Raw genomic sequence first — 27,788 nt, 5'->3', positions numbered from 1 at the left:
CAGGAGTCTTGGCTCCTAGCCCTCCCTGCTCTAACCACCAGGCCCTGTTCCCTACCTACAGCTGGGAACAGACACCACCAGTCCCAGCCCTCAGCCCATTACCCCCACCCCCATATTGTTCGGAATCTGCCCAGAGATTTCAGTAGCTAACTGCATGCAAGGAGCATTGCCATCTTCCTGGCATTTTTAGCATCTCAGAGCCACTCTTGCTTATTGCTGTAACCTCCATGCTGCAGAGTCCCTGAACCTTTAGACAAGCTAGCACCACTTTATCTCTTAGAAACAGATAATGCTGGCAGGTTTCCCATATTTGCTTTTAGCAAACAGGCACGAATGCTTTTCCTATTGATCAAGGGCTTAGAGAACTCTTTTGTAAGGAGACATTGAAGAGATTGGGATCATAGAGAGACTGGAAATCAGAAGGGACATAAGAAAATTATACACAATGAGATTTTCTAAACTAAAGGCTTATCACTAAGCCAGATTTGGGCAGATTTTCCCCCGGGGACAGCCAAAGATACCTCCTTGAGCCCAAGGCCAACCCTGGCCAAAATTCAAGTCCCTGCTCCAAAGCATGAGGACACTAGATCTTTTGAAAGAAAAGATGGGCCAGGATGCCTCTTTTTAACATGGCCAAAACAAGACATTCCCTGACCTCATTCTCTGAAAGGGCTGAACCAGTTTGGCTGAAACTTTCCCCCAGAAACACAGCTTTCCACAGGCAGGATCATAATAACTAATTGCCATGGCGCGGCAAAAGCCTCACTACACACATGCTCTTAGTTAACCAGTTGACTCCGCATATGTCTGTAGACAGCACTCAGGGTGAGATTCACCAGACAGCACCTCTTACAGGAGAAGCGAGATTGGGGTTTGGGAGGTGCCCAGCAGCACACTCGGGACACTAAGTTAGGTCACGGTCTGTGGATGCCTGAATTTGATTTGGGGCTTAGAGGTGTTATTGTAATATTACCCGTAGCCCTGCCATTGTGAAAAGAACATCAGTACACACAAGCTTCTGTGGGAACCAGATTATTCCAAAGGGGGTGCGTCTCGGCAGGTAGCGTGATCAGGGTGATGTGCCTCGCTCTGTGCTTTTTGCTGGAGAAGCAAAACATAAATGGATGGGTAAATATTAGCAAAGTCAAAAACCCAAGCAAACAGACAACAGCCCTTAGCACGCAGCCCACATTTCTTAATGCACTAAGCACACACGTGTCAAAAGATGAGAGGAGCTAGAAGGTTAGCATCCATATCAGAGGACTGGCCCATTTGGGCCAGGAACTCCCTTGCACTCCTGGGAGGCAGATGAACTCTGAAGTAGCAGATGTGGGAGAATTTACTCCCTTCCCACCGCCCACCTTCGGGGTCTTGCTAAAAAATTTAAAAACAAATTATTTCAGGTGTTTGGCAACTCAAGGAATCAAACATTTCAATTATTGGGAAACTGATTGGGAAAAACTGAAACTTTTAGTTATTGGAAAACTGAAACTTCTTGTGTAAAAACAAAACAAAAAAGTATTTCAGTTCTGGAAAACTGATTTTTTCCCCCCCTCCAGAAATCCAAATAATCGTACACAATGGACAGCTGGAGATTTCCATCTTAATCAAAAACCCACTTTTTGTTGGAAAAACCTTTCTGGAGGAAACATTCTGTTCAGCTCCATGGGCTGCATTCACGCTAGACAAAAAGGAGTTTTCTAACCATGTTTGCTAAGATATGGTAATTATAACTGTGGTCCAGTCCAAGGCACTTTGTAGCTTTCGCATGTGGTAGCAGGTTGTGGTAACCTCTGGGGAAGACTACAGCTGATTTTTGACCTGCTGCTATAAATGAATAGATTGTAAAGCCAGCAGGGACCACTGTGGTCATCTAGGTGACCTTGTAGGCCAATGTTCGCTAACCAGTAGATCAGGATCTCTTGGTAGACCTTGGAGCTTCTGACAGGTGATCTTGACTAGTTTGGCCAAGAGGCTATCAAATGCTGGCACTTCAACTGCCCCTCCCCCCACTGCTGTGCACCTCCTGCCCTTTGCCTTGGAGCTGTTCCCCTCTCCCACCCTGTATTCCATCTCCACAGAACGGATGGGGTGGGCACAGGGCTTGGGATGGAGGGAGTTTGCTGGTTGCTTTTGAGAGTGGTGCAGGGCTAGGGCAGGCGTGAGCCTACCTTAGCCCCACTGCACCACCTCCCAAGAGCCACCTGTGGTAAGCAGTGTCCAGCTGGAGCCTGCATCCTGAATCCCTGTCCCTGTCATGTACCCTCCCCTGTACCTCCAGCACTGAGCCCCCCTAGACCCAAACTCCCTTACAGAGCCTTACCCTGAACCCCTTCCTATACTCCAACCCCTGCCCCAGGCTCAGCTCAGAGCCCCTCTTACATTCTAAATCCCTTAGCCCAAGACCAGATCCTGTGCCCCTGCCTAATGAAAGGGAGGAAGGATGGGGGAGGGAGGAAGAATGGCGTGAGCAAGGGCAGGGCCTTGGAGAAGGGGCACAAAGGAGGAGGGGAAAAGGTATTTGGATTTGAGGTAGATCCTGGATTGCATTTCAATTCAAAAAGTGATCTTGTGCTTAAAAAGGTTGGAGACCCCTGTTGTAGGCCATAGGACTGCCCTGAATTGATTCCTGTTTGCGTGAGAGCAGATAGTTTAGAAAAGCTTCCCTCCTTGGTTTAGAAATTGTCTGTGACAAGCCTGGGCTACACTACAGAGCTAAGTCAATGTAATGTAACTTCCATCAACCTAACTGTGGAAGAGTCTATGCTGCAGTGTTGCACCTGTGAATGTAAGTTGCCCACTACATTGACCTAATAACAGCCCCTCCGCGAGAGGCACAGAGCTTAGGCTAATGTAGTTAAGTCGACACAGTGTCCGTGCAGAACAGTCTCCAACCTTTTTATGCACAAGATCACTTTTGAAAGGTAAGTCTACGCTACAGGGTATGTCTAGACTGCATCCCTCTGTCGGCAGAGGGATGCAGATTAGGCAGGTCGACATTGCAAATGAGGCAGGGATTTAAATATCCTGTGTCTAATTGGCATAAACACAGCCACCGCGTTTTGCCGACTCAGCACTTTGTCGGCAAAAAGCGGCAGTCTAGAGGGGGATCTGTCAAGAAAGAAAGGCTTTTTCGACAGATCCTGTAAACCTCCTTGCAGGAGGCATAAGGGATCTGTCGAAAAAGACTTTCTGTCTCGACAGATCCCCCTCTAGACTGCCACTTTTTGCCGTCAAAGTGCTGAGTGGGCAAAACGTGGTGACCATTTTTATGCAAATTAGGCATGGGATATTTAAATCCCTACCTCATTTACAATGTCGACCTGCCTAATCTGCATCCCTCTGCCAACAGAGGGATGCAGTCTAGACATACCCACACAGTTTTTAGTGACATGGCTAAGATCTGCCCAGGATCTCTCTCGCCCCTTCTGAGGCCCCACTCCTTCCGTCACTCGCTGTCCCCCACCATCACTCACTTTCACCGAGATGGGGCGGGGGTTTGGAATGTGGGAGTGGGTTGGGATGCAGGAGTGAAGGGTGCAAACTCTGGGAAGGAGTTGAGGTGCAGGGGGGGGCTCCAGGCTGGGGCAGAGGGATGGGCTGTGGGGTCTAGGAGGGAATTTGGTGCAAGATGCAGGCTCCGGTACGGAGGTGCTTACCACAGGCCCTACGCCATTCCTGGAAGCGGCTGTTTTCTGGTACGTCTCTGCAGGCCCTGAGGAGGAGGGGGCAGCGGGTCTCTGTGCACTGCCCACAAGCCGTGAGGACAGTGAAGGGCGTGGGGGCAGTGCACAGAGCATCCTCAAACCCTCTCGCCGCAGGGCCACAGAGACGTGACAGCAGCCGTCCACTTCCAGGAGAGCCTTGGGGCCGGAGCAGTTAGGCAGCCTGCCCGGGTACCCTGCTGCACCACTGGATTTTTAGCAGCCAGAGAATGCGATCAGTTGGCAGAGGCTCCAGGATCAACCAGCTGATTGCGATTGACCTGCTGGTGACCACTGGTATAGATACTGAGTAGACTGTTCCAACTGTCGGGTCCCATAGCGGACAGCTCACAGCCCCACCAGTGGCCGCAGGTGGCGGGGCTCTGGGCTGTCAGTGCCCCACACCGATTGGCACAAGACATGCACTGAGAGGCGCATAATATATTAAAATCAATGTGGTGGCTGTATGCCAACTTACTTAATTTTGTAGTGGAGTTGCACCCCGAGAGTCCGCCACAGCCACTGGGAAGTTGTTCCCGGGGTTTATTCCTCTCACTGTTACAAATTGGCATCTCGTTTCCAGTTTGAATTTATCTTGTTTTAGCTTCCAGCCACTGGATCTGGTAGCGCTTGGATTGAAGAACACATTATCAAATGTCTCTTCCCCTGTGGGTCCTTACAGATGGGGACAAAGTCACACCTTGTGTGAAAGCTACAAACTAGCTTGTTCACACTACATTTTCTGTAGGTATTAGCTGCAACATGGTAAGAACACACCATTTTCAGGTTGGTGGGGTTTTTTTTTCTGTGAAGACAAGTCCTTCTATATCGCACTTGCTGCTTAATTATAATTCCCCTTCTGATCAGATCAGGGAGCAATTAACAAGCTGAGGCTATCTTAGTGTGTCGGCTTGACTCTGTTTCAAGCGATCTTCTCCCGACACTGGCTTGTCTCTCTTTGATCGCTCAGCGCGGGTGTTCTTGCAGAGAAAGTAGGTCATAAGTCTTGTCTAGTGCGGCTCCGTAGGGAGGAGAAGGGGCAGAGTTTTTGTGCTGTCAGCTGTGTGTCGAGCGGTGTGCTCTGCTGTGTACTCAAAATGGATTTCACAGCCCAGTGGCAAGGCGTCAAATAAAAGAGCTAAGTGGGGAAAAGACTCAGTGCTGTTACTTGTGCCAGTAAGAAGGGCCATAGCCAGAGCAAAGCAAGACCCTTTTAGGTAGGGGCTGGCGGGGGCTGGTGGAGGGGGTTGGAACAGACAGTGTTATCTCACAAAGTAAGGCTTTGGATTGAGAGTCAGGACACCTGGATTCTATTTCCTGCTCTGCTGCTGACCTTGGACATGTCCTGTTGCCCCTCCGTGCCTCAGTTTCCCCATCATAATCCTTCCTTTGTCTGTCATCTCTGTTAGATTATGAGCTCTTTGAGGCAGGGGCTGTTTCTCACAGAATGTCTCTGCTGTGCACATCTTTATCCCCAATTTCTGTTTGGGGCATGACAGCACCCTGCCTGCTAGTGGCCCTGGTGTTGGTCAGTCTGTGTAACTCTCAGCCCAGTGCAGGCACTGATGTCGCTTGGAATTGGGGCAGCACCTGGTCTGACAGGGGCCCCAATCTCTGTGTCTGCTACTGCAATGCAAATGATAAAAATATTTGATGCCCAACTTGATTCCCTTTAAATGGACAAGTTTGTCTTATAATGCTGACAACTGTAGAGGTCAAACCAAGATTGGGGCCCCCACTGTAACAGATGCTGCACCGACCCGCAAATACATTCTCTGCCTCAAACAGTGTACAATGGGAAACTGAGGCACAGAGTGGTGAAGGGACTTGCAGAGGGTCATACTTGCAGAGGTGAAGGGACTTGCCGAGGGCTGGAACAGAGCCAGGAATAGAACCCAGGAGTCTTGACTCCTAGCCTGTCCTGCTGTAACCACTAGATCCCACTTCCCAAATGCTGGAAATTGTGGCATGAAGGGCTGTGCCTTTAAGGGTTGAGAGTCCCAGGCAGAGTGTGGGTGAACACTGTGTTTATGCACATCCAGCTGAAACCAGACACAGAATAATGCTGTTTTCTTGCAAGCTCCTGAAGCACGGAGCGATCGCTGACTCCCATCCACCCACATTAACCCACTAGACCCCACTCCCCTCCCAGAGCTGGGAGCAGAACTCACAAGTATTGACTCCCCTGAGCCCCGCTCTAACCACTAGACTCCATTTCCCCTCCCAGAGCTGGGGATAGAACCAGAAGTCCTAACTTCCAGCCCCATGTCACTTAACCCCACTGACCTGTAGTCCCAATCTGTCTACTCCCAAACTGTCCCTTGCTGATTTTACCATGTGATATTTGGGAGAGAAGGGGGGCAGATTCCAGTTCGTGTGGAAAGCAGGACTGCGCCCTCTTAGTGTTTTCTATTCCCCGGTCTTTCCTTACCGCCCAGTGAAGCTCTGTTTTTTCCTGTTGTAAACACGTATGTTGGAGAACCGCAGCTGCCTAAAACGGGGATTAAGCTTTCTGCAGGAAGCCTTCATGCAGCCGTGTCCCAAGTGTGGCCCTTAACCCTGAGACATTAGCACTGCGCCTGGGCATTCGATTCCTGATTGGCTTATTCGCGCTGGTGCTCAAGTCTGCCCACATGCCCCGTAGACTCTCCCCTCCAAATGGGTAGCACCTTTCAGAGCCCTGTGGATGCAACTAACAGGGTGAGAGAGAAGAGCCAAATGTTTCCCTTTGCTGAGGGCTGTGATTATTCAGTGCACTGTCTGCCACTATCTAATTCTGCAGGCAAATGTTCCTAGTATATTTATCATACCGAGATGTTGCCAGCTGGCTGAGAACAATAGCAGATGTGTTCGGGCCAGTCGGGTTATGAGTGCTATTTATTATTTATATCCAGTGGTCCTGAGATCCCAGTGAGGACTGGGGTTCCATGGTGCTTGATGTATAGACACCGGATGGCAGGCAGTTCCTTGATTACTAGCTGTTTTACAGTAGTATCTAAAGACCCCAGCTTTGATCAGGGCCTCACTGTGCCAGCTGTGGCACTGACCCCACCCAAAATTGGGGCTCCCATCATGCTGGGTGCTGCACAGATGCTTAGTGAGCAAAGCTGTAGACTGAAAAAAGAGAAAGGAAGGATTCTGTGGTGGGAAGGGAGGTAGAAACTGAGGCACAAGGTAAATGAAGTGACTTGCCTGAGGTCCCACGGAGAGTCTGGGACAGAGGCAGGAACTGACCCAAGATCCCCTGAGTCTCAGGCTGAGATCTTAACCACAAGACAGCCCACCCCTGCTCTAACCCACTACATCCCCCAAACTGCCTAGGCATCCTGGCTCAGCCTCTTGCTCCAACCACTGGACCCCACTCCACTCTCCAAGCTGAAAACAGAAACCTGCAGTCTCCACTTAAGTGCCTTATCCACTAGCCCTCACCACCTCTCCCTCAGTGCATTGATTCCCTGCACTCTCTGAGAATGTCCTTCCCTGAGGCATTAGGCCTCCAGGCAGGCTCATGAGGGAGCGATGAAATGCACCTTCCATAATCTGACTCCTACCCACCTCCCAGGCAAGTGTGTTTACTTGTTGAGCAATCGCTATCAAAGTGCAGGCAGATTTCCCAGCCCACCAGCTTGGCATCACTCCCGGGGGGCTAGCACAGCACTGTGGCTTGTGTATAAAGACACAGGAGATCCAGCCAGGGCAGGGGTTGCCTTGACTTCACTTCTTCCACAGAGAACTTCGCAGTAGGTACCCTTCCTGGTTCTGATTTGGGGACGAGCAGCCTGGACTATGCCACGAATCCCTGCCTCTTTCTGAATTGGACAGTTGCCTCTGGGACACGCGACAGGGAACAGGACCAGCATGGTCAGTGGTTAGAACACCTGGGTGCCACACAGGGGTGTGGGTCTAGTCCTGGTTTAAGGAGGTGGAGCATGAGCTAGGGGTTACAAGAGTCAATGCTCCTGTGTTTTCGTCCTGGCCTTGGAAGGGGATTGGGGTCTGGTGGGATATTACAGGAGAACTGGGGTTTAGTACCTGCCTCATCCACACCTGTTGTGTGACCTTAGGGAAATTCTATGCCCTTTCTCTGCTGATTTCCCTTCTCCCTCCAATGGGGATTCATAAGTGCTTCAGTGATAGGCCCTGCCTGGGAATCAGGATGCCTGGATTCTAGGCCTGTTTTGGGAAGGAGTCGGGTGGATGTGGGGTTTAAACGCATTTAGATTCTGTTTCTGGTGCTGCTCCTCAGCTGTTGTGTGACCTTAGACAAATGGCTTTCTTTTGCGGTGCCTCAGTTTCCCCTCTTCCCCTGTGGTGTATAGCAACAGGTTGTGAACTTTTTAGTGGTGCTCACTGTGCAATGTTATTTAAAAGCTGCTGAATCCACCCTGAGCAATAATGTGTGTGGCGCTAGACCCCGCATGCGTGTATGTGTCATGAGTGATCTTGGGTATTTGGGAGCCAGCTCTGCTCCTGATTTCTTCATATTGTTATTATCTAGAGAACAAAAAGGCACCAAACACCCTTTGTGTATTTAGCCTTTGAGCTGTTCCCAGCAGGGACTGTCTGGCACTGGGGTCTGTGCAGTACCTGGCCCTAGAAGGGCCCTGATGTCATTCAGAGTCTGTCCAGCTGTTGGCACAGTGGGGGCCCTGATATCAGTTGGAGCCAGTGCAGGGCTTGGCACGGTGGAGCTGTGATCCCTGGGATTATGCGGCGCGCAGCACTTTATTGTAGACACCAGAGCAATGGAAGGAGTTCTTGCTTTAGTAAATGCCCCTGCCTGAGAGACGGTAGCTAGGTCAGCAGTAGAATTCATAGCCCTGGTCTGCACTAGGATCTTACTTCGAAATTCCCCCCCTCCCCGCCCCCGGTTGAATTTATAAGCAGTGCGACCACACTACCAAGCCCGTTTTTTCGAAGTAATGGGCCATGGAATTGAAACTCTGTACTTCTGCTTTTCATCAGGAGTAACGCTAATTCCAAATTAGTAATTTCAAAATAACGGTAGTGTGGACATTCCAGTGCTGCTAATTTGACCTAATCACGCCCCAGTGCTTCCTGGGGCTCTAAGTCCATGGTAGCGCATCCACATTAAAGGAGCCTGCCTGAGACTAATTTCAATGGTTTCCTGTAGTGAGGACACACTACTTTGAATTTGTTAAATTGGGAGTTCTTAAGTCGAATTTAGTAATTTCAAAATAGTTTCTGAGTGTAAACATGGCTATAGAGTTTAAGACTAGAAGGGACCAGCTCAGCTTAGGCTTCAGATATAGACCCGGCTTTAGGGTACATTTACACAGCAACATCAAAATAACTAGCATTTCGAAATAACTTAGTCCGCGTCTACATAGCAGGCAGTTATTTCAAAGTAATGTTGAAATACTGTCAAGCTGGAGGGCTTCTTACTCCAACCCCTGTAACCCTCATTGTACGAGGAGTACGGGAAGGCGGAGGAAGAGTGTTCTATCTCGAAATAAGTGCTGCGTAGAGGCTCCCAATTTTGAAATTACCTATTTTGAAATAAGCTATGCAGTTGATGTAGCTCAATTTGCCTACCTTATTTGAAGTTAAGTCCTGCTGTGTAGACGCACCCTGAGATGTGATGCGAACTGGAGTGGGCCAGTCAGGGAATATTAAGTAGGAATTTGATGGTGGAGTCACCTCTGTATATAGATTCGTAGACTCCATGTAACCTTTATGGCCGCACAGTCTGATCGCTCAGGACTGCCCTAACTGATTCCTGGCTAAAGTAGTTAAATTAGAAACAGGGCCTGGCTTTGCTGCCACCAGACTGATGTAGTGCTAACTGATGGCAAACTAGAGTGAGTTGTGTGGCTGGAGAAGCAGAGAGCCATCTGTGGGAACAGTGTTGAGCATGGGCTGGACTCAATTGGCAGCATGGGAGAGGCACAGAGCAGCTGGGACCAGGACCCCTTTTTTGTCTGGTGTTGCACAGACAGGCAGTGAGAGAGAGTAGAAAGCTCATGATCAAACTAGACAAAGCTGGGGAGGAGAATAGAGGCATAGGTGAGGAGAGATTATGCCCAAGGCCAGTGGCAGAGCCAGGGGTAGGCTCAAGCCTCCTAAAGTACAGCACAGTGCTCTATTTAGTGCACCATGCATTGCTCTGAATGACTTTCCCTTGCAGTGGAATTACATTTTCCTTCTTGTTTGCATGTGGAGGTTAACACTCCATACCCAATTACCGTGCAGTCTGTTCCCCAGAATGTCCTGCGTGGAAAATGTCAGTGTATTTCCAGCCAGCTGCTGGTAAGCTAAAGGGAGCCTTTGAGCTGATAATTTTATACCAACCTTGCATTTGGCTCAAAGTTCTGTTTACCTGCTTTTTATTTGCGTTCCTTTGCTCAGCTTCCTGCTGCTGTTCAGTTCCATTAGTTTTCAATGATCTTCATTCCTGTAAAGTTGCATCTACGCTTGGAAAAAAAAAAGATGCAGAATTTCATAGGTGGCAACATCTCAATGTGGAAAAACTCAGGCCAGTCAAACATTTTTTTTTGTCAAGATTGTTTTTGATAGAAAATTGGGTTTTTGGACAAAGAAAATGTGCAAAAATTGAAATATTGATTTTGGAAATACCATCACAGTGCCTTATTTAGAGTTGTAGTTTGAAGGCCTTATGCTCCCATTCTCTTATGAGACTCTATGGGTAGGAACTCCCCTGCCAGGTGCCACCTCCCCACTCCAAGAAGGGAGATTATGGTACATTGTGAGAGATGTAGTTTGACCAGGAAGTCTGGTTAACAGAGAAGAATGGGAGCATGACACAGGCAAACTACAACTCCCATGAGGCATTGTGGCAGCTCCACAAGAGGGAAGACCATTATGTGTCATGGTAAATGTAGTCTGGCCAAGGAACCCATCCTGTTGAATGAGAGGGTGAGGCTAGGGTTGCCAGGTGTCCGGTATTGACCCGGACAGTCTGGTATTTTCTCCTCCTGTCAGGTAAAAAAAAAATTCAGAAAATACCAGAAATGTAATATGTCCTGTATTTTCTGATTTTTTTTTTCCTGGCCAGGAGGCGAAAATACCGGATGCTGACCAGGTTCCGCAGGGGAGCAGTCTGGCTTGGAGCAGGAAGACAAGATGGCGGCAGCCGGTTAGGCCAAAAAGCCTCAAAAGCATTTCTTAAAGGGGCCATGCTGTTAAAAAAAAACACACACACAATTTTTTTTCGCTTAGTAACTCTCGGAGTCCCTATTTTTTGTTGTTGTTGGTTTTTTTTTTTTTTGTTCAAGAACTTTTATCTCCCCTCCCCCCCTTTTTTTTCCTCAACAGAATTTTTTCCCTGGTGTTTTTGTTTGTTTTTGTGGGGGAGGGAGGGGAGAAGGGCTGGTGGTGGTCGGTATTTTTGGTTAAACCATCAGGCAACCCTAGGTGAGGCCCCAAACGACAATTCCCATGAGACACAAAACATCAAATAATTTAGTTTTTATATCAAAATATCAATATTTTCCATGTTGGTTTTTCCTGTGTGAAATTTATGGACAATTATCAATATTTTCATATTTGTTTATATTTTAAAAAATTTGGAAAATGTCAAAATTTCCATGAAAGGAAAAATCTTTTTTTCAGGCAGTTCCCGTTAATGTAATCAGTGCCATAGATGAGCTAGGAATTAAAGCCACATTTCCACTAGGGATGTGAAAGTGAAACCGTGTACACAGTAATGGTTAACCTTCACAGTTACATGCAGGCTCCGCCTGCCCTCCCCTCCACACACACTGCACATTTTCTTTGGTCAAAAACCCAATTTTCCATCAAAAACAATCTTGACAGAAAATGTTTGACTGACCTAAGTGTCAGCCCCCTGCCTCTTAGAGCCCCCCACCCCCAGAGCCCCCCAGCACTAGCCCTGCCCCCGGAGTCTCCAGTGCTTGTTCTGCCCCCGGTGCTGTCTCCCAGCTGCCAGATGAGTTCTGCTGTCTGGTTTGCGGCTGCTCTAAGGCTGTTGTGCTGGGCTCTGTGCAGCCCTTCTACTGAACAGCGAATAAGGTTTTCGTCTACTGTGCAGTAACCCCCTCCACCCCAGAAAATACTGGACATGTAAAATGTCCAGTATTTTCTGTTTTCCTCGGATGGAAGACTGGCGGGGACATTTTTCCCCTGCCACGTCTGGTGTGGGGAGCATGGAGTGGTAGCGCAGAGACTCCCCCCCCCCCCACACACACCATGTTTAGGATTTTTTGTGAAGGTATCTGGCAACCCTAACAGCAAACCGCTCGTCTTCGTCCCAGAGGAGACCCTGCCCCTGAACCCTGCCTGGTGCTGATTGGCTGAGAGGCGGGGCAGGACATGCCTCTCCCAACAGCTGCAGCAGGAGGGGAGTTGCTGGGCGGTGTACCCTAGACCTGGCACCCAGAGGTTCTGCAGCCTGGCACCGATCCACGGACCAGCAGTTGGGAACCGCTGCATTAGATCATCCAGTCTCACCTCTTGCATAGCACAACCCCTAAATTGCATCCAGTTACCCTGGGATTGAGCTGTAACATGGAAGCCTGACTCTCTTAGGGCCACAGGCACTGTTCAGATAGCCCTGCCCCGCTACTCCTATGCTGGGTGCGGGAGTGAAAAAGGAGTTGTCCGGCAGGTGTCCAGTATTCACCCAGACAGTCCGGTATTTTCGGACCTAAAATGTCTGGTATTTTCTGAATTTTTCCCCGGCCAGGAGGCGAAAATGCCAGGCACCTGGCAACCCTACAAACACTCAGTGCCCGGCTTCCCCCCTGCCCTGAGTCCTCCCCTAGCTCCCAACACCTCCAGCCCCCTTGCTTACCTGGTTCCCCAAGGCTGCTGGCCAAAAGATCTAGCGGAAGCAATGCTTTCCTCTGGATCTTAGTGCTCAGCCTCTCCCCTTTTCCTATCCCTGCACTAACTCTTAAAGGGGATATGCTTTTAATGCTGTTTTATTTTATTTGGCTTACTTGGAGTACTTTGGTGGTGGTTTTTTGTTTTGTTTTGTTTTGTTTTTTGCTCTGCTCACCAACTTTGGTCCCCCCCCCCCCCTTTTTCCCCTTCAACAGAATTTTTTCCTTTTTTTTTATCTTGGCATTGGAAAATGTTCAGAAAAGGACAACAAAAATGATTAGGGATATGGAATGGCTGCCATCTGAGGAGAGATTAATTAGACCTTTCAGCTTGGAAAAGAGACAACCAAGCAGGATACCATGTAAAATATATATAAAAATCATGACTGATGTGGAAAAAGTGAGTAAGGAAGAGTTATTTACTTCTTCCCACAGCACAAAAACCAGGGGTCACAAAATGAAATTAATTGGTAACAGGTTTAAAACAAACAAAAGGAAGTACTTCTTCACACAACACATGGCCAACCTGTAGAACTCCTTGCCAAAGGATGTTGTGAACTTCAAGACTATAACAGTGTTCAAAAAGAGCTAGATTAATTCATGGAGAAATGGCTATTATCCAGGATGGGCAGGAATAGTATCCCTAGCCTAGGTTTGCGGGAAGCTGAGACTGAGTGACAGGGGATGATGGATCACTTGATGATTACCTGTTCTGTTAGTTACTTCTGGGGCATCTGGCATTAGCCACTGTTGGAAGACAGGATACTGGGCTAGATGGACCTTTGCTCTGACCCAGTGTGACCATTCTTATGTATGTTCTTATTTTCTAAAAAGTCAATTCAAGTCAAACTGAATCTCTGACAACTTCTGCTAATTGAAAAAGTCCATTTTGGTTTGAACAACAACAACAACAACAACAACAAAAAAGATATTACTCAGCCACCAGATCTGGGCTGAATGCAGTGAGATGTAACAAGCTCCATCTGTTTGGGTTTGGAAAAGATTGAGAGGTGATTTGTTTACAGTGTCTAAGGATCTTTAGTGGAGAAAGGCAGAACAAAACCTTGTGGCTGAAAGTTAAAGCCCGACACATTCAGACTAGAAACAAGACTCCTATTTTTAACAGCATTGATGATTAACCATTCAAATAAATGCCCAAGGTTTTAGTGAAACACAAATGATTGGGAAAATTCAGGAGGAACTACATGAAATTCTTTGTTCTGTGCTATACAAGATGTTCATCTACGTGATCTAACCATCCTTTCTTGCCTTAAACTCTATGAATTGATTAATAAATAGATCCCTGCTTTGGTGAATAATTACTAAATATCACAACATGCTTACTTACCACCCAAAAATTGTCCATCTGTTCTCTGAAACTCTGCTCTGTTGATTTCCTAACCATGTGTACTTTGTGGTTTATCTGACTTCATTTTCCCAGTGTCTCTGGTTTGCACACAAAACGAAGTCATATATTTACTATACCACAGACTATGGGGCACCCTTTGATCCCCATAATAGAATCTGGGTTGCGTCATTCTAGTTCACATAGGTAAAGGAGGCTACTGTTTAACTGGTTAAGCTGATGTTGTTTGGAAATATTGTTCTCTATTCTCTGGCCAAGTAGGTCAAAGGCTATTGCTTAGTTATGGACTTTCACCCAGCTCTTCCCCTTTCACAAAACCAAAGACCGTCACAAGTTTTCCCATGGAAAGTTTGTTTTTGATTAACAACAAAAAAAAGGCTTTCAGCTCAAATTGAAAATAATTATCATTTTTTCATTTCTCAGGAAAATTTCCCTACCTTTTTTTCCACCTCCACAGTGAAAGTTTATTGCCATTTTATGTTTAACAAAAATGCAGGGTTTTGGGGAGAAAACATGGGATTCTGTAACAAAAATAAATGAAATTAATGGGTAGCAGGTTTAAAACAAACAAAAGGAAGTACTTCTTCACATAACACACAGTCAACCTGAGGAACTCCTTGCCAAAGGATGTTGTGAAGTCCGAGGCTATAATAGAGTTCAAAAAAGAGTTAGATAAATTCATGGAGGATAAGTCCATCAATGGGTATTAGTCTAGATGGTGGCAGGGATAGTGTCCCTAGCCTCTGTTTGCGCTTGTCTACATTAGTGAGTTATTTCTAAATAACAAGTGAAGTGTCCACACTAACAAGCCCATTATTTCGAAATAACAGGGAGGGTATTTTGAAGTAATAACTCCTGCTTTCCACGAGGAATAACGCTTATTTTGAATTTTTTCTATAACTTCAAAGACTTGGAAATTGGGTTTCTTTTGTTTCTGTTTTTTAAATGAAAGCTGCAATTCTCCCAGAAGCAGTTGACACTGGGAGCTGAACTTAGGACAAACTTTCTATATTCTGAGGCTTATAATAGAATCCCAAGTGTTTGTAACACCCTTTGATTTTTCCCTCTATGGAAGCATTCTGTATTTGTGTAACTGCGCCTGGGATTCCTGTGTCCATTTCTGGTGTCGACAGTTCAAGAAAGTTGTTGATGATCTGGAGCGGGATCAAAGAAGGGTCATGAGAATGATTAAAGGATTAGAAAACATGTGTCAGTCTGTTCATTTTGACAAAGAGAAGGTTAAGGGGTAACTTAAATGTCTAAGTACCTACAGGGAACAAACATTTGATACCGGTCTCTTTGGTCTAGCAGCTAACAGTCTAGCAAGAGTGAAAGAGTAGAAGTTGAATCTAGACAAATTCCAACTACAAATAAAATGCAGGACAATGTAGCACTTTAAAGACTAACAAGATGGTTTATTAGATGATGAGCTTTCGTGGGCCAGACCCACTTCCTCAGATCAAACCTTTGATCAAAGGTATGATCTGAGGAAGTGGGTCTGGCCCACGAAAGCTCATCATCTAATAAACCATCTTGTTAGTCTTTAAAGTGCTACATTGTCCTGCATTTTGCTTCAGCTACCCCAGACTAACACGGCTACATTTCTATCACTAACTACAAATAAGGCACACCTTTTTAACAACGAGGGTTATTAACTACTGGGTTAATTTAACAAGGGCTCTGGTAGAATCTTCATCACAAGAATTCCTTAAATTAAGATTGGATGCTTTTTCTGAAAGATTTGCTCTAGTTCTATCTCTGAGTTTAGGGAATTGCTATAACTTGTGTTATATGGGAGCTTAGAACTGATGAGCCTAGAATCTGGTCTTAGACTCTGTGAATGTATAGTAGCAGGTCCTAGCCTTCCCACAGTGATCACCATGATCTGCAACTAAATATAAGAGCTACAAACCACCTTGGAATTTACCATAATTTTAGTTACCGTATTTTCCGGTGTATAAGGCGACTGGGCGTATAAGACGACCCCCTAATTTTCCAGTTAAAACATAGGTTTTGGCCTATACTCGCTGTATAAGACTACCCCCCCTTCCGAGGCAACAGCATTTAATAACATCAGATTTGATTTAAAGAATTTTAATTAAAATGGTTTTGACTTACCGGTACTTAAAATCCTTCAAAATCCTCATCATGTTCATACAAAGCCTGCTTGGATTGGCAAAGGTTGTAATAGCCCGCCTCTCTGACTCAGCCAATCCGAGCAGGCTTTGTATGCATTAATAGATGACACCGCTTGCCGTGATTGGCTCAGCGCGGTACATACAGAATCAGCACAGGGACGTTCTGTATGTAGCCGAAGCTACAGTACTGTATTAGGGCACATCCAGCGGGCTAAAAGGTAATAATAGGGATGTTCTGTATGTAGCCGAAGCTATAGTATGTTTATACCCGGTGTATAAGATGACCCCCGATTTTTGGGGGATGTTTTTTAGTATAAAAAGTCGTCTTATACGCCAGAAAATACGGTACTTAAAATGTGCTAATGTCATTGATAAAGACAATATTTCCACCTTTCTGGGTTGGAAACTGGACTCGGGCATTTTTAATGCCAAAAGGGTCCATTAGATCCTCTGCTCTCACCTCCTGTAAAACATGGACCAGAGAATGTCACCTCTGCACTGAGCCCACTGACTTGTGCCAGAATAAAGCATCTTCCAGAAAGGCTTCTATTCTGGGTCTGAAGCCATCGAGAGATGGAAAATCCACCACTTCCCGTGCGGGTCTGTTCCAATAGATAATCTCCCACAATGTTAATAGGACTTGTGGGTCCTATTCCTAATGTGACTGCATCTGGCTTTAACTTCCAGCCATTGATTCTTCTTGGTCTGCCTCTCTCTCTGCTAGATTAAAGAGCCCTTGAGTACCCAGAAGGATTTTCTTCCCATGAAGGTCCTTATACACTGTAATCAAGTCACCTCTTGATCTTCTCTTTGAGGAGCTAAACAGCTGGAGCTCGTTGTGTCTCTCACTGTAAGGCCTTATTTTCCAGTCCTCAAATCATTTCTATGGATAGCGGTGGGGCACCCTTATCCGATCTGGCTGGCTCAACTGGAGCCAGATGTTTCGCTGAATCTGTACAACCCAGCTTGGCTTTGCATTCAGTGCAGAACATACAGTAATGAGATTTCTAGCCTAGCTCATTGCTATCCAGAGCTGTGCTGCTTAATAGATCCCACTCTGTGCCATACCACTGTCACTTGTGTATGTGCCAGCGGGCAGACCATGACCAAAGCCTGGCTTGTCCCCTTCTCCCGCAAAGCCATATTTTTGGAAACCAACAATGGCGCATTAGCCAGATTCAGGCGATTGAAGCTGGATCTTCTGCTTGCCCAAGTGTAGCTGGTTGGAGAAGGAATGGGCAAAGCTAAGGATCCACAGAAGGCAGCTACTGGTCATGCAGGGAGCGGCCTGCCTGCATCCCACGGCTGACATGTATGTGGGGGGTGTTCTCGTCCTGGCAGGATGGGTGACCTATCTGAGCACTTCCCTTATGCTGTTGCGTTGGCTCTGCCAGCACCGGCTGATTGTTTTATCGCACTTCATTTCTCTGGTGAACTGTCTCAGTTCAGGAGCTTCAGGGAAATCAGACACTTTGAATGGTCCCTCTTTGCTCATCTGTACAGATGACACTGGGGGTTCAGGGAAAGAGAGGAATTGAAAGCCCTAAATGATGGCATTAAGAAACGGCTCATTGCATAAGAATATAACATAAGAACAGCCGTACTGAGTCAGACCAAAGTTCCATCTAGCCCAGTGTCCTGTCTGCCGACAGTGGCCAATACCAGAGGCCCCAGAGGGAGTGAACAGAACAGGGAATCATCAAGTGATCCTTCTCCTGTCGCCCATTCCCAGCATCTGACAGAGGCTAGGGACACCATTCCTACCCATCCTGGCTAATAGCTGTTGATGGACCTAACCTGCATGAATTTATCTAGTTTTTTTCCTGAACCATGTTAAAGTCCTGGTCTTCACAACGTCCTGTGGCAAGGAGTTCCACAGGCTGACTGCACTGCGTGAAGAAAAATTTCCTTTTGTTTGTTTTAAACCTTCCACATATTAATTTCATTTGCAGGGCCCTGTTTACAGTGTTCTCCTATCAACATCAGCGATATTGACAGCTGACCCTGCAGCTTAACAGAACAAAGATGGGTCTGCCTGAAATGGCAAGTGCTCATCCAGTGGGCAGTATTGACACTGAACCCATCCATGGAGGCCTGGGCTCTTTCATACCGTCCTTGTATCTGTCTGCCATTATTGTAGTGTTTTATGGTGCCAAATGAGAACTTTGGGCCCCTCACTGTGACAGGTGCTGCACAGATCCCAGCCAAGATCAGGGTGGGGCACAGGAGAGGCAGCCTCCATCCCGAAGAGCTCACATTCTAAACAGACAAAGAGTTCAGGGGGAATAGAGGCACAGAGAGAGGACCGTCCATGGATGCCTAGGGTCATGGGCAGAGCTGGGAATAGACTCCCAGTGTACTTATGGCCAGTGCAGTGCTCTACCCAAATTGGAAAGATGGTAGGGCACTGCACCGGCCACAAGTACAATAGTTGTGGATACATTTAAGAGAGTCTGGGGAGAGCAATGCAAATGAAAAAGGTTTCAAAGATAAGCTGATCTATGGGGAAAGGTTAAACACTTGGCATATTGTCCTGAGAAAAGAGAATGAAGAGAGATTTGATATGAATCTTCAGATATGTTCAGAGCTGCTATAAAAGAGGACTGTGGCCAATTGTGTTCTCCAGTCCACTGCAGGCAGGACAAGAAGTAAGGGTATGTCTACACTAGCCCCCTAGTTCGAACTAGGGAGGCTAATATAGGCATTCGAAGTTGCAAATGAAGCCCGGGATTTAAATATCCCAGGCTTTATTTGCATGTTCCCGTCCTTAGTTCGAATTAACTGTTACTCCTCATGGAACTAAGGACTAGTTCGAACTGGGGGCTAGTGTAGACATACCCTAATGGGCTTAATCTGCAGCAAGGGAGAGCTAGGTTAGATATTAGGAAAAATGTTCTGACTCTAAAGGCAGTTAAGCTCTGCAGTAGGGCTCTGAGGGATTTGTATATCCCCAGACAGTCACTGGAGATTTTAAAGAAAAGGCTGGATGGACACCAGTCAGGGAGGCTCGAGGGTTAGTCTTGCCTCAGCACAGGGAGCTGGATGTGAAGATCTTTGGAGCCTACGTGGTTATGATTCTATGAGAGGAGTAGTTGGCTGTGAACAGAACCCATGTGTCCTGGCTCCTGGATCTGAGTGTTAGCCATAACAGTGTCTGTGGTTTGTGGGCTTTTTAATTGAAATTCTCTCTCTGTAAATTCCAATCCAATATCCGTTTCTCTTCCTGAAATTCCTTTACACTGGGTGAGCTTTTGTAAAGCATTAGATCTGTGCAGAAAAAGCCAAAGTAGGAAAGCAGATCTAAGGCAGATAGAATTGTACACTGTGTTGCTCCCGGCATGCCTAGAGCCTGGCGAAAATCTCGTTAATAGAGATTTGAAGGAGTTTGCAATCACTTTCTACCCTCCTGACGCCCAAAGAAGCCAGAGGAAACAAGTTCTGGGCTTTTCTTTTCATCTGCGTTTTGTACTTAATTAGACGAAAGAAGGCACTTTTTGCTATTTTGCCTCCAGGAGATCAGACGATTTGCTAACATTATTTCCATCACAGTTTGCTCTCTGATGAAGCTGTCTCCTGGCCCATTGTGTGGCTTGATGGAACACTACCCAATGGGGGAAAGCAGTGACTCTGAAATGGACCCGAGCATCATCGTGGTTATAATATTACTGCCAACACTGGCGATATTTCAGAGGGACTGCTGTGACCAGCTAGTCAGACTTCCTGCAAACCAGCTCATAGGACTGCCGTAAATTAATTCCCTTTTGAACTAGAGCAGATCTTTTAGAAAAATGTCACAAGTTGGTTTAAAAATGGCCAGTGATAAAGAATCAACTACATCCGTTGGTAAATTGTTCCAATGGTTAATTCCCCTCACTGTAAAAAAAAAAAAAAAAACCCAACAACCCCAAACACCTTATTATTCCTTGTCTAAATTTGTCCAGCTTCTAATTGCAGCTGTTGGATCTTGTTAGGCTGCTAGACTGAAGAGCCTTCTGTTATCAAGTATGTATTCCTCCTGTAGATACTTCTAGACTGTGATCAACCAACCCATCACCTACTTGGGGTGTTTTCTTAAATCATTGGCTCCTGAAGGCATGTGAGCCTATCGTTTTTTAATTTCAAAGCAAGTTTCTGGCCCTTGTGTTTAGGAAGAAAAGCTTGCAAACGGGACCCCTGAAGGCAAAGTTAAAAGAGCAGGATATTTATTCTTGTAAAACATCTCCTGCTTTTTGAGCTGATTTCATGATTTGAAGCGCCCTGACTCATGACTTTTGTGTGTCTGGCTTTGCAGTGCAGGGACACCAGCCAGCTGTGCACTCCTGAAACAATGTTGGGGCTCACACAGTCACTACCAGGACATGGTAAAGTTTGCAGCTGGCGCAAAGCTCGGCAGAGCAGGGAAGACCAATGGTGAAGGGGTGAGCTGCACAGAGGGAGCTCAGTCGTTTGGGAGCCTAGGCTCATTCCAACAAGGTGGGCTCATATACAGTCTGAGGCAGAGTCGTACTTCCAAGGTACAGGGTACATCAGGTGCTAGATACAGGACAGGGCAGGACCTGGAATACAGGGTCTCCAGAATGGGCTCAAATTCTGGTGGAAACCATCTGCTCCATGAGCTTCTGTTATAATGTGAGGGCTGAGATCTCACATGAGCCTGGGGTGGATCAGTGGGAGGCTGAGCAGGAGTGGAAAGTGGCATCACCTCTGTATATGTGACACTGGTACTGTCAAGGGTGCTGTTTCAGGGGAGTGGGGGAGGGGGGTGGGTTAGGGCAGCAGCTGTGTGTACTGGGACACCGCTTGCTTTTCTTCCAATTCCCCTGACTATTAGGGAGTAAGGGGAAAGTATATGGCTTCTATGCATGCTTCTCACTCCTGGCTAGTGAAGGGAGGGGGCAGAGAAGTAATTCACAGAATCCAAGTACTTTCCTCTCATTCCCTGACAGGGGAATGGGAGGAAAAGCAAACCACATCCCAGTGCGCACAGCTGCTGCCCTCCCTGCTCTCCCGAAAAGGGGCCTTTGGGTGCTGTCCAGCACTGGGGTGTGTATTTAGACCCATTGTAGAGAAAGCGCCACAAGAACGACCTGAGAGCAGGGAAACCTGCTTCCTAAGGAGAGGCTCATAAAAATGCACTGCATGGCCCATGTGTTCCTGCAGAGAAGAGGGGATCTGTGCCTATCCCCTTCCCCGGGGAGTGAGTAGTACCCAGGCAGTCCCTCACCTGGTGCCAGATCAGAGCCGGTGCCCTCTAGAGGGAAAAGGCCCCTGTTCTGTTCCCCAGTCCCCACCCCTCTGAGCCAGCTGGGGCCATATCCGAGATGGCACCCCCAGAGCGGAAAGAGCCCATATTCCATTCCCCACTCCCCATAGCCAGCCAGTCCCCTGCTATGGAGCCAGACTGGAACCAGTACCCCCTGAAGGACAAAGGCTCATATCCCATTCCTCTTCCGCCCAGTTCTCTCCCACACACCCAGGCCCAGACAGTATTATCCAGACCATGGTGCCACTCTGCCTTTGCTGGGTTCGCGTCTCCTCCATTCCACTTGTCTCCTTTCCAAGGACCCGACCGGGGAGGAGGCGGGGAGGAGCCAGCACAGAGTCTGATGACACCTGAAAGTTAATTTGGGGCTTGTGCGTTGGAGGCGCTGTTGATTTTCGACTGTAAAAATAAATCTGCTGCAAAACTCCTGTGATTTTTTTACCACTTCCCTGTTTAATCACAAGGCATGTGCTAGCTGCAGACAGGGCCTCAGGCAAGGGTTGCGCGTTCTGTAGGCTGGTCTGGTCTGGACCATTGCACCCAGCTCGGCATCTTACAGCCCTCCATCTTACAGCCCTCCATTGCCTCTGTGCTCTTTGGGGGCCACCCAACCATCTGCTTCTATTTCAGGCACTTCCTGCAACTCCTCCTTCTCTGTCATGCGAGGGGCTCTGTGTTTCCCCCATTTTCCTTAGCCTTCTTGCAGCACAGCAGGGTCCTGATCACTGTCAGGGTCTGCACGGCACCTAGTACAAGGGAGTCCTTGATCTCTGGGTTTGTGCCGCTGATGGGTTGTGCAGCGTCTGGCAGAGTGGAGGCCCTGGTTTTGGGTGGGTCCTTTAGGCACCGCTGCACGCAATCATCATAAGTTGAAATATCACGAGGGTCACTCGGAATTTGGACCCATTCATCCAAAGTCAGAATTCATACCCATTCACCTGCAAGGCACTAGTGCCAATGAGATCTCCTCCGGGGCTGCAAATAGCTCTTTTGCCTTTGATTAGGTGGGGATCTGGCTGCAAGAGACCACGGTTGGGCAAGCATCTGGCAGAAGAGAGCCCTTTCCCTGGTGTGTTTATACCCAGCCACTGAGGCAGGGAGATCTTCTCCCAGCCCTACCCCCGCTGTCTGGGAGCCTTTGCAGTGGGGGGCCTGTCCCCTGCATGTGCTGCCCTTTGTATCACCCTGATGTGCCGGCTCTATTTGTCTCTCCCCAGATGCTGCAGCTGTGTTTTGTGAGAGGAGGCCTGGGGTTCCTGGGCATCAGGCGCCTCTCCCTGATCCATGCCGCCTTCCAGAGCACCCAGCGGGTGGAGTACAAGCCCATCAAGAAAGTCATGGTGGCCAACAGAGGTAAGAGATGTACCCAGCCCCATTGCTGCAGATCCCAGCGACTACTCTGTGGCCCTGTTGCCTTGCTAAGGCCCCACCCTAACCCATGGCCCCCAGGACAGTGACATAGCGTGTCCCCTCCCAGAGTACCCGCACTGGAAGCAGGTCCCCACCCATACTATCCCAGAAGCCTTGAGTCAGGGGCCTAAGCCCCTCCTTCCCTACACCGAGTCACCTTAGGATGGGGTCGGTACAGCCCCCCAGGCAGGGGTCTGGGAGCAAACACCCCATTGAGATGCCGTGGGTCAGCTCCCTCCCAGGAGTGATCTGCTCAGGCATTGTTGGTGTGTCAGTCGCAGCTGGGGCAGCTTCCCTTTCACAGCGTGATTGGCTCAGGCTCTCTGCAGACTCCGGCAGCTGGTTGCCCTCGTTTGCCTTCCATGCCCAACCCCCTCTGGGTCATTCCTTGGTGTGTGTGCTGCAGGGGAAATTGCCATCCGGGTGTTCCGAGCCTGCACCGAGCTGGGGATCCGGACGGTGGCTGTCTATTCCGAGCAGGACACAGGGCACATGCACAGGCAGAAGGCGGACGAGGCTTATCTCATTGGGAAGGGACTGCCCCCCGTCCAGGCGTATTTGCACATTCCTGACATCATCAAAGTAGCCAAGGTATGATGGGAATAGGGTTGCCAGGTGTCCGGTATTCTACCGGACAGTCCGGTATTTGCGCTCTCTGTCCGGTAAAAAAAATCAGAAAATACTGTACATCTGCAATGTCCAGTATTTTCTGATTTTTCTTGCTTCGCATCGGACAGAAGCCCGGCATGGGCGGGGGGAGTGGCTGGGAGGCGGGGCCACGATTGGCGCTAGGAGCCTGTGATTGCGCAGAAGCCTGGCAGGGGGAGTGGCTGGGGGGCCGCCCCTGCCACGTTTCTGCGCAATCACAGGCTCCCAGCGCCAATCGTGGCCTCGCCTCCCAGCCTGGGAGTCCCAGATGGGAGGCAGGGCCGCGATCGCCGCTCTGGGCGCATCGGAAGCCCAGAAGCCTAGCGGGGGTGGGAGGAGTGGCTGGGAGGCGGGGTGCGATCGGCGCTGGGAGTTCTCTACAATCATTTCAGCTGCAGGATAAAAACGAGTTCTTCTAAATTCTTCTATAGCCTTAGCTTTAGAGGAATAGAAAACAATGAAAATAGCATGCACATTTGCACAGTTACTTCTAAGCCTCTTTACATAGAGACGGTGTAGGATGAAGACTGTTTATAATAAAGTTTAGCATGTGTGTTTGTGGCAGTGATTTATTTATGTATTTATTTTTTTGCTCGACAGATTTTTAGCCCGCGTGTTCGCTATTTTTTTGGGAGACCATCTGGCAATCCTAGATGGGAATGTCGGGGGGGGGGGGGTACAATTAATAATTAATACAAAGTGTGATCATGAACAATCATATTATGGCTGTCAAATTATTACAAATTAACTGAATTTAATCGTGAGAGTAAAAAATTACGATTAATCATAGTTTTAATTACACTGTTAAGCAATCACAGAATAAATATTTGATTATAAATATTTTGGGGTGATTTTCTACATTTTCAAATATTTTGATTTCACACAGAAGTATTCAGTGCTCACTTTATAGGATTAGTTTTGATTACAAATATATGAACTGTAAAAAAGATAAAAGAAATAATAGTTTTCATTTCACCTCATACAAGCCCTGTACTGCTGTCTCTATCGTGAATGTGAGATTTACAAATGTAGAATTTTTGTACATAACTACTGTATGTAACTAGCACATTTACCTGGCATTGCTCAGGTCCGGGGAGGAGGGGCTCAGGGCAGGGGGCTGAGGGTGTGATGGGTGCGGGAGTCAGGGTGGGGGGGATGAGGAGAGGGTCAGGACAGAGGAGCGTATGTGTATGTGTCTAAGGGAGGTGTGGCTGAGATTTGTACTAGGGCTGCTTGATCTTCCCGTTCCTGTCCCTGTCAGGGAATGAGGTCAAAGTGCACAGCTCATCTGCCCCTTGAATTCCTCATCCAGAATGAGGAAAACAGCAAACTGTGCACTTACCCCTCGCTCCCTAACAAAGGGGACCAGCCCGCAGAATCCCCATAGGAATCTGGGGTGGAAACTTCAGCTCCCCTTGTCCTCCCTAATGGGCACCTGGAGAGTGGGAGGCTGGAGGCTGAGCAGTCCCAGGCGTAGGCACCCTCAGCCAGCCCCTTTCACCTACCTGGTGTGTGTTTCTCTTTTCTATATGGTTTTCTGAGAAGCAGTCCTATTCTAGACACATCCCATTATCCTGGCACAACCAAACCCTGACGTTGCTTTAAGTTACGGTAAGAGGAAGCTGTATACCGAATTTGGTGGTCCTAGCTTTTATCGTTTAGGAGGAGTTCTTGAACAAACAAACACAGACAGACAGACAGACAAACTCTCGAATCTATAGTCAGTTATTATACAATTGTTATATTGTTATATATTAATTATTAGTAATTAATATAAACAATGTAAAACTTTAGAGTTTACGTGTCTACTCAGTGTGTTCAGCCAAGTACTAGGATAAGTAAGTTTGTTCACATTTATGGAAGATAATGCTGCCTGCTTCTTATTTACAGTGTCACATGAAAGCGAGAACATGCGCTCACATGGCACTGTTGTAATGTAAAGTGAGCACTGTACACTTTATCATCTGTGTTGTCATTGAAATCAATATATTTGAAAATGTAGAAAAATACCCAAGATAGGTATAATAAATGCAAATTGGTATTCTATTATTGTTTAATTAAAACTGTGATTAATCACAACTTTTGTTTTATCTAATGAATTTGTTTCACATTAATTGCTTGAGTTAACTGCTGTGAATTGACAGCCCTGATTATGATTAATATTTACAAAATTAGACTGGATTGGGGCTTGGACTAGGTAGTGTGTACTTGACTCTGGAAAGGAAATGGGGCTTGGTAGGTTACACTGCAGGGAGCTAGGTGCCAGATCTCCTGGGTTCTGTTCCTGCTTCTGCAATCAACTGGCTCTTTGCCATGCTCAGTTTCCCTAATCTTCTGGGCACTTGAAGGCCTGTGGGTTTTAAAGAGGCCAGTGAGACATTTCTCTGATGACTCTTCCCTTGTGTCTGCTCCCCTAGGAGAATGAAGTGGATGCTATTCACCCCGGCTATGGCTTCCTGTCAGAGCGCTCAGACTTTGCCCAGGCTTGCAATGAGGCTGGAGTACGCTTCATCGGCCCCAGCCCAGAAGTGGTACGCCAGATGGGTGACAAGGTGGAAGCCCGTGCCATCGCCATTGCTGCAGGTAGGGGGCGCTCTCCCCTCTCAGCCAGTGTTGGCCCCAGTGTGATGCTAGGAGGTGGTGGGCCGCAAGGATGGGGTGCTCTTCCTTCTAGGCAGGGCTGACCCCTGACTGGAGCTTGGGGCATTGAGCTGTTGGGGGTGCTGCATCCCAGATGGCTCTGCTAGTAACTCACTGTGTAGCCTGGGGCAATCCACTCTCAGTGCGTTTATCACAGTAGTGTCTAGAGTCCTGAATATACTGGAACCCCAGTAGCGGTGGTCACTGCATAGAACCCAATTTTAATCAGGCCCATGTTGTATTGGGTGCTGTGCAGACACAGAGGCAGTCCTGCTCTGAACAGCTCATACTCTAACTAGACAAAGGATGGAAGGGGAAACTGAGGCACTGAGCGGGGCTGGGATTTGCCCAAGGTCAGTGGCAGAGCTGGGAATGACATGCCTGTGTTTGCTCTCTCCTAGGGGTCCCTGTGGTGCCGGGCACCGACTCCCCAATATCATCTCTCAGTGAGGCCCATGAGTTCTCCAATAAGTATGGCTTCCCCATCATCTTCAAAGCTGCATATGGCGGAGGTGGACGAGGCATGAGGGTCGTGCGCAGCTATGAGGTACCATTCATTGCAGAGCAAAGACGCACCCACCCTTAATACCCTTCTGGCGTCCTGGCCGCCTCTTCTGCTGAGTGTCAGTGGCAACTGCAGCTTCTGCTCCTGTAGCTGTAGCAAGTTGGCTGTTTGACTGGCACATTAGTGGCACAAGAGTCTTCTCCTGTGCATCACATGTGGAAACCAACTGTCCAGCTGCAGTGCTGGTTTTGCATGTCCCTGTGCCAGACCCCTGCGCCCAAGAGCCATCTCCCAGGTATCTGCCATCTCTGCACCCCCTTGCCAGAGAGAAGCAACATCTCTTTAATGTTTCTCCTGGAGGTCACTGGGTGGCAAAAACAGAGGCAGTAGCTTACTTTTGAGCAGTGGGTTCCACGCTAAACCTTTCATTGGCAATGGAAGCTGTATACGAGGGATGTTAGATGGCGTGTAGTTGAATAGTCGTGTAACCACATCACATTTTAGCAGTTACACGATTATTTGATAGTCCCCGGAGGTGGGGTTGGAAGCAAGCCCTGTCCAAAGGGAGCTCGGATTCTCTCCCCCCCCCCCCCCCCCCCCCCCCCCCCCCCCCCCCCCCCCCCCCCCCCCGCAGAGGCAGCACCATGGAGCTGGTAGGCTGGCTTCCTCCAGCATTAGCTCCTGCCTGCCCCCTCTCACCCCTCCCTGCCTCTGTAGGAGGAGCTGGCATGAACAGAGAATCAGCTTACAAGCCAGCTTCCCACCTGTATCAGCTCCTGCCTGCCCCCACCTCCCTACCCTCCATGCTGCTGCCTCTCTAACAGAGGGGGCAGCTCAGCGGGGGAAGGCAGGCAGAACTGGTGCTTGTGGGGAGACAGCTTAAAGCTGGCTCCCGCCTCCCCCACTTCTAATATAGAGGTAGCAAGAGAGGGTCATGCCTGTAGTCGACAGGATTAACCGATAAGGCCAGGCTTATTGGTTAATTGTGAAGTCCAGAAGTGGTCAACCTGCAGCTCGCAAGCCACAAGGAAAAAATTGTGGCTCCTGACAGAACCGAGACAAACCTGGAATCACTCAGGTCAGCCGGTCTCACGGCGGGCTGCTCTGAGCCACATGCGTGCTCACGGCCCGTGCCGTTCTGCTCATGGCCCCCAGTGCACTTTCATATCCTGCACGTGCAGGCCGGGTCGCACTCAGCATCCCAGCCTGCACACGCTAGCAGCCGGCCGCTGAGCACAGGCGGTGGTGGTGGCAGCAGCGCCTCCAGCTCCGGCTCCAGGTGCAGCGGC

General features: G+C 48.1%; 1 protein-coding gene and 1 long non-coding RNA gene across 15 annotated transcripts in view; one reads left to right on the top strand and one right to left on the bottom strand.

Moving 5' to 3' along the window:
* The window catches only part of PC (pyruvate carboxylase), a 238,139-nt gene that overhangs the window by 77,684 nt on the left and 132,667 nt on the right, over positions 1 to 27,788 (top strand). For 9 of the 14 annotated variants that reach the window (XM_075939017.1, XM_075939025.1, XM_075939016.1 and 6 more), the window contains 4 exons: positions 22,514 to 22,649; positions 23,113 to 23,297; positions 25,772 to 25,937; positions 26,396 to 26,541. In XM_075939017.1, the coding sequence (XP_075795132.1) occupies positions 22,514 to 22,649; positions 23,113 to 23,297; positions 25,772 to 25,937; positions 26,396 to 26,541 (633 nt within the window). Of the gene's footprint in view, positions 1 to 7,343; positions 7,566 to 10,740; positions 10,822 to 20,324; positions 20,507 to 22,346; positions 22,366 to 22,513; positions 22,650 to 23,112; positions 23,298 to 25,771; positions 25,938 to 26,395; positions 26,542 to 27,788 lie in introns of those variants that run through there. The other 5 variants (XM_075939024.1, XM_075939014.1, XM_075939026.1 and 2 more) reach the window with 5 other exon arrangements.
* Positions 1,018 to 14,000, bottom strand: LOC112546905 (uncharacterized). The gene is made up of 4 exons (XR_012906502.1): positions 13,878 to 14,000; positions 10,045 to 10,133; positions 4,183 to 4,333; positions 1,018 to 1,101 (listed from the first exon to the last, which is right to left on the bottom strand). It is a non-coding gene; the product is annotated as an uncharacterized LOC112546905 (long non-coding RNA).

The sequence above is a fragment of the Pelodiscus sinensis genome, chromosome 11, assembly GCF_049634645.1.
Source record: "Pelodiscus sinensis isolate JC-2024 chromosome 11, ASM4963464v1, whole genome shotgun sequence".
Taxonomy (NCBI): domain Eukaryota; kingdom Metazoa; phylum Chordata; order Testudines; family Trionychidae; genus Pelodiscus; species Pelodiscus sinensis.
Note: the sequence above shows the minus strand (reverse complement) of the source record. Positions and strands in the feature narration are given on the sequence as shown.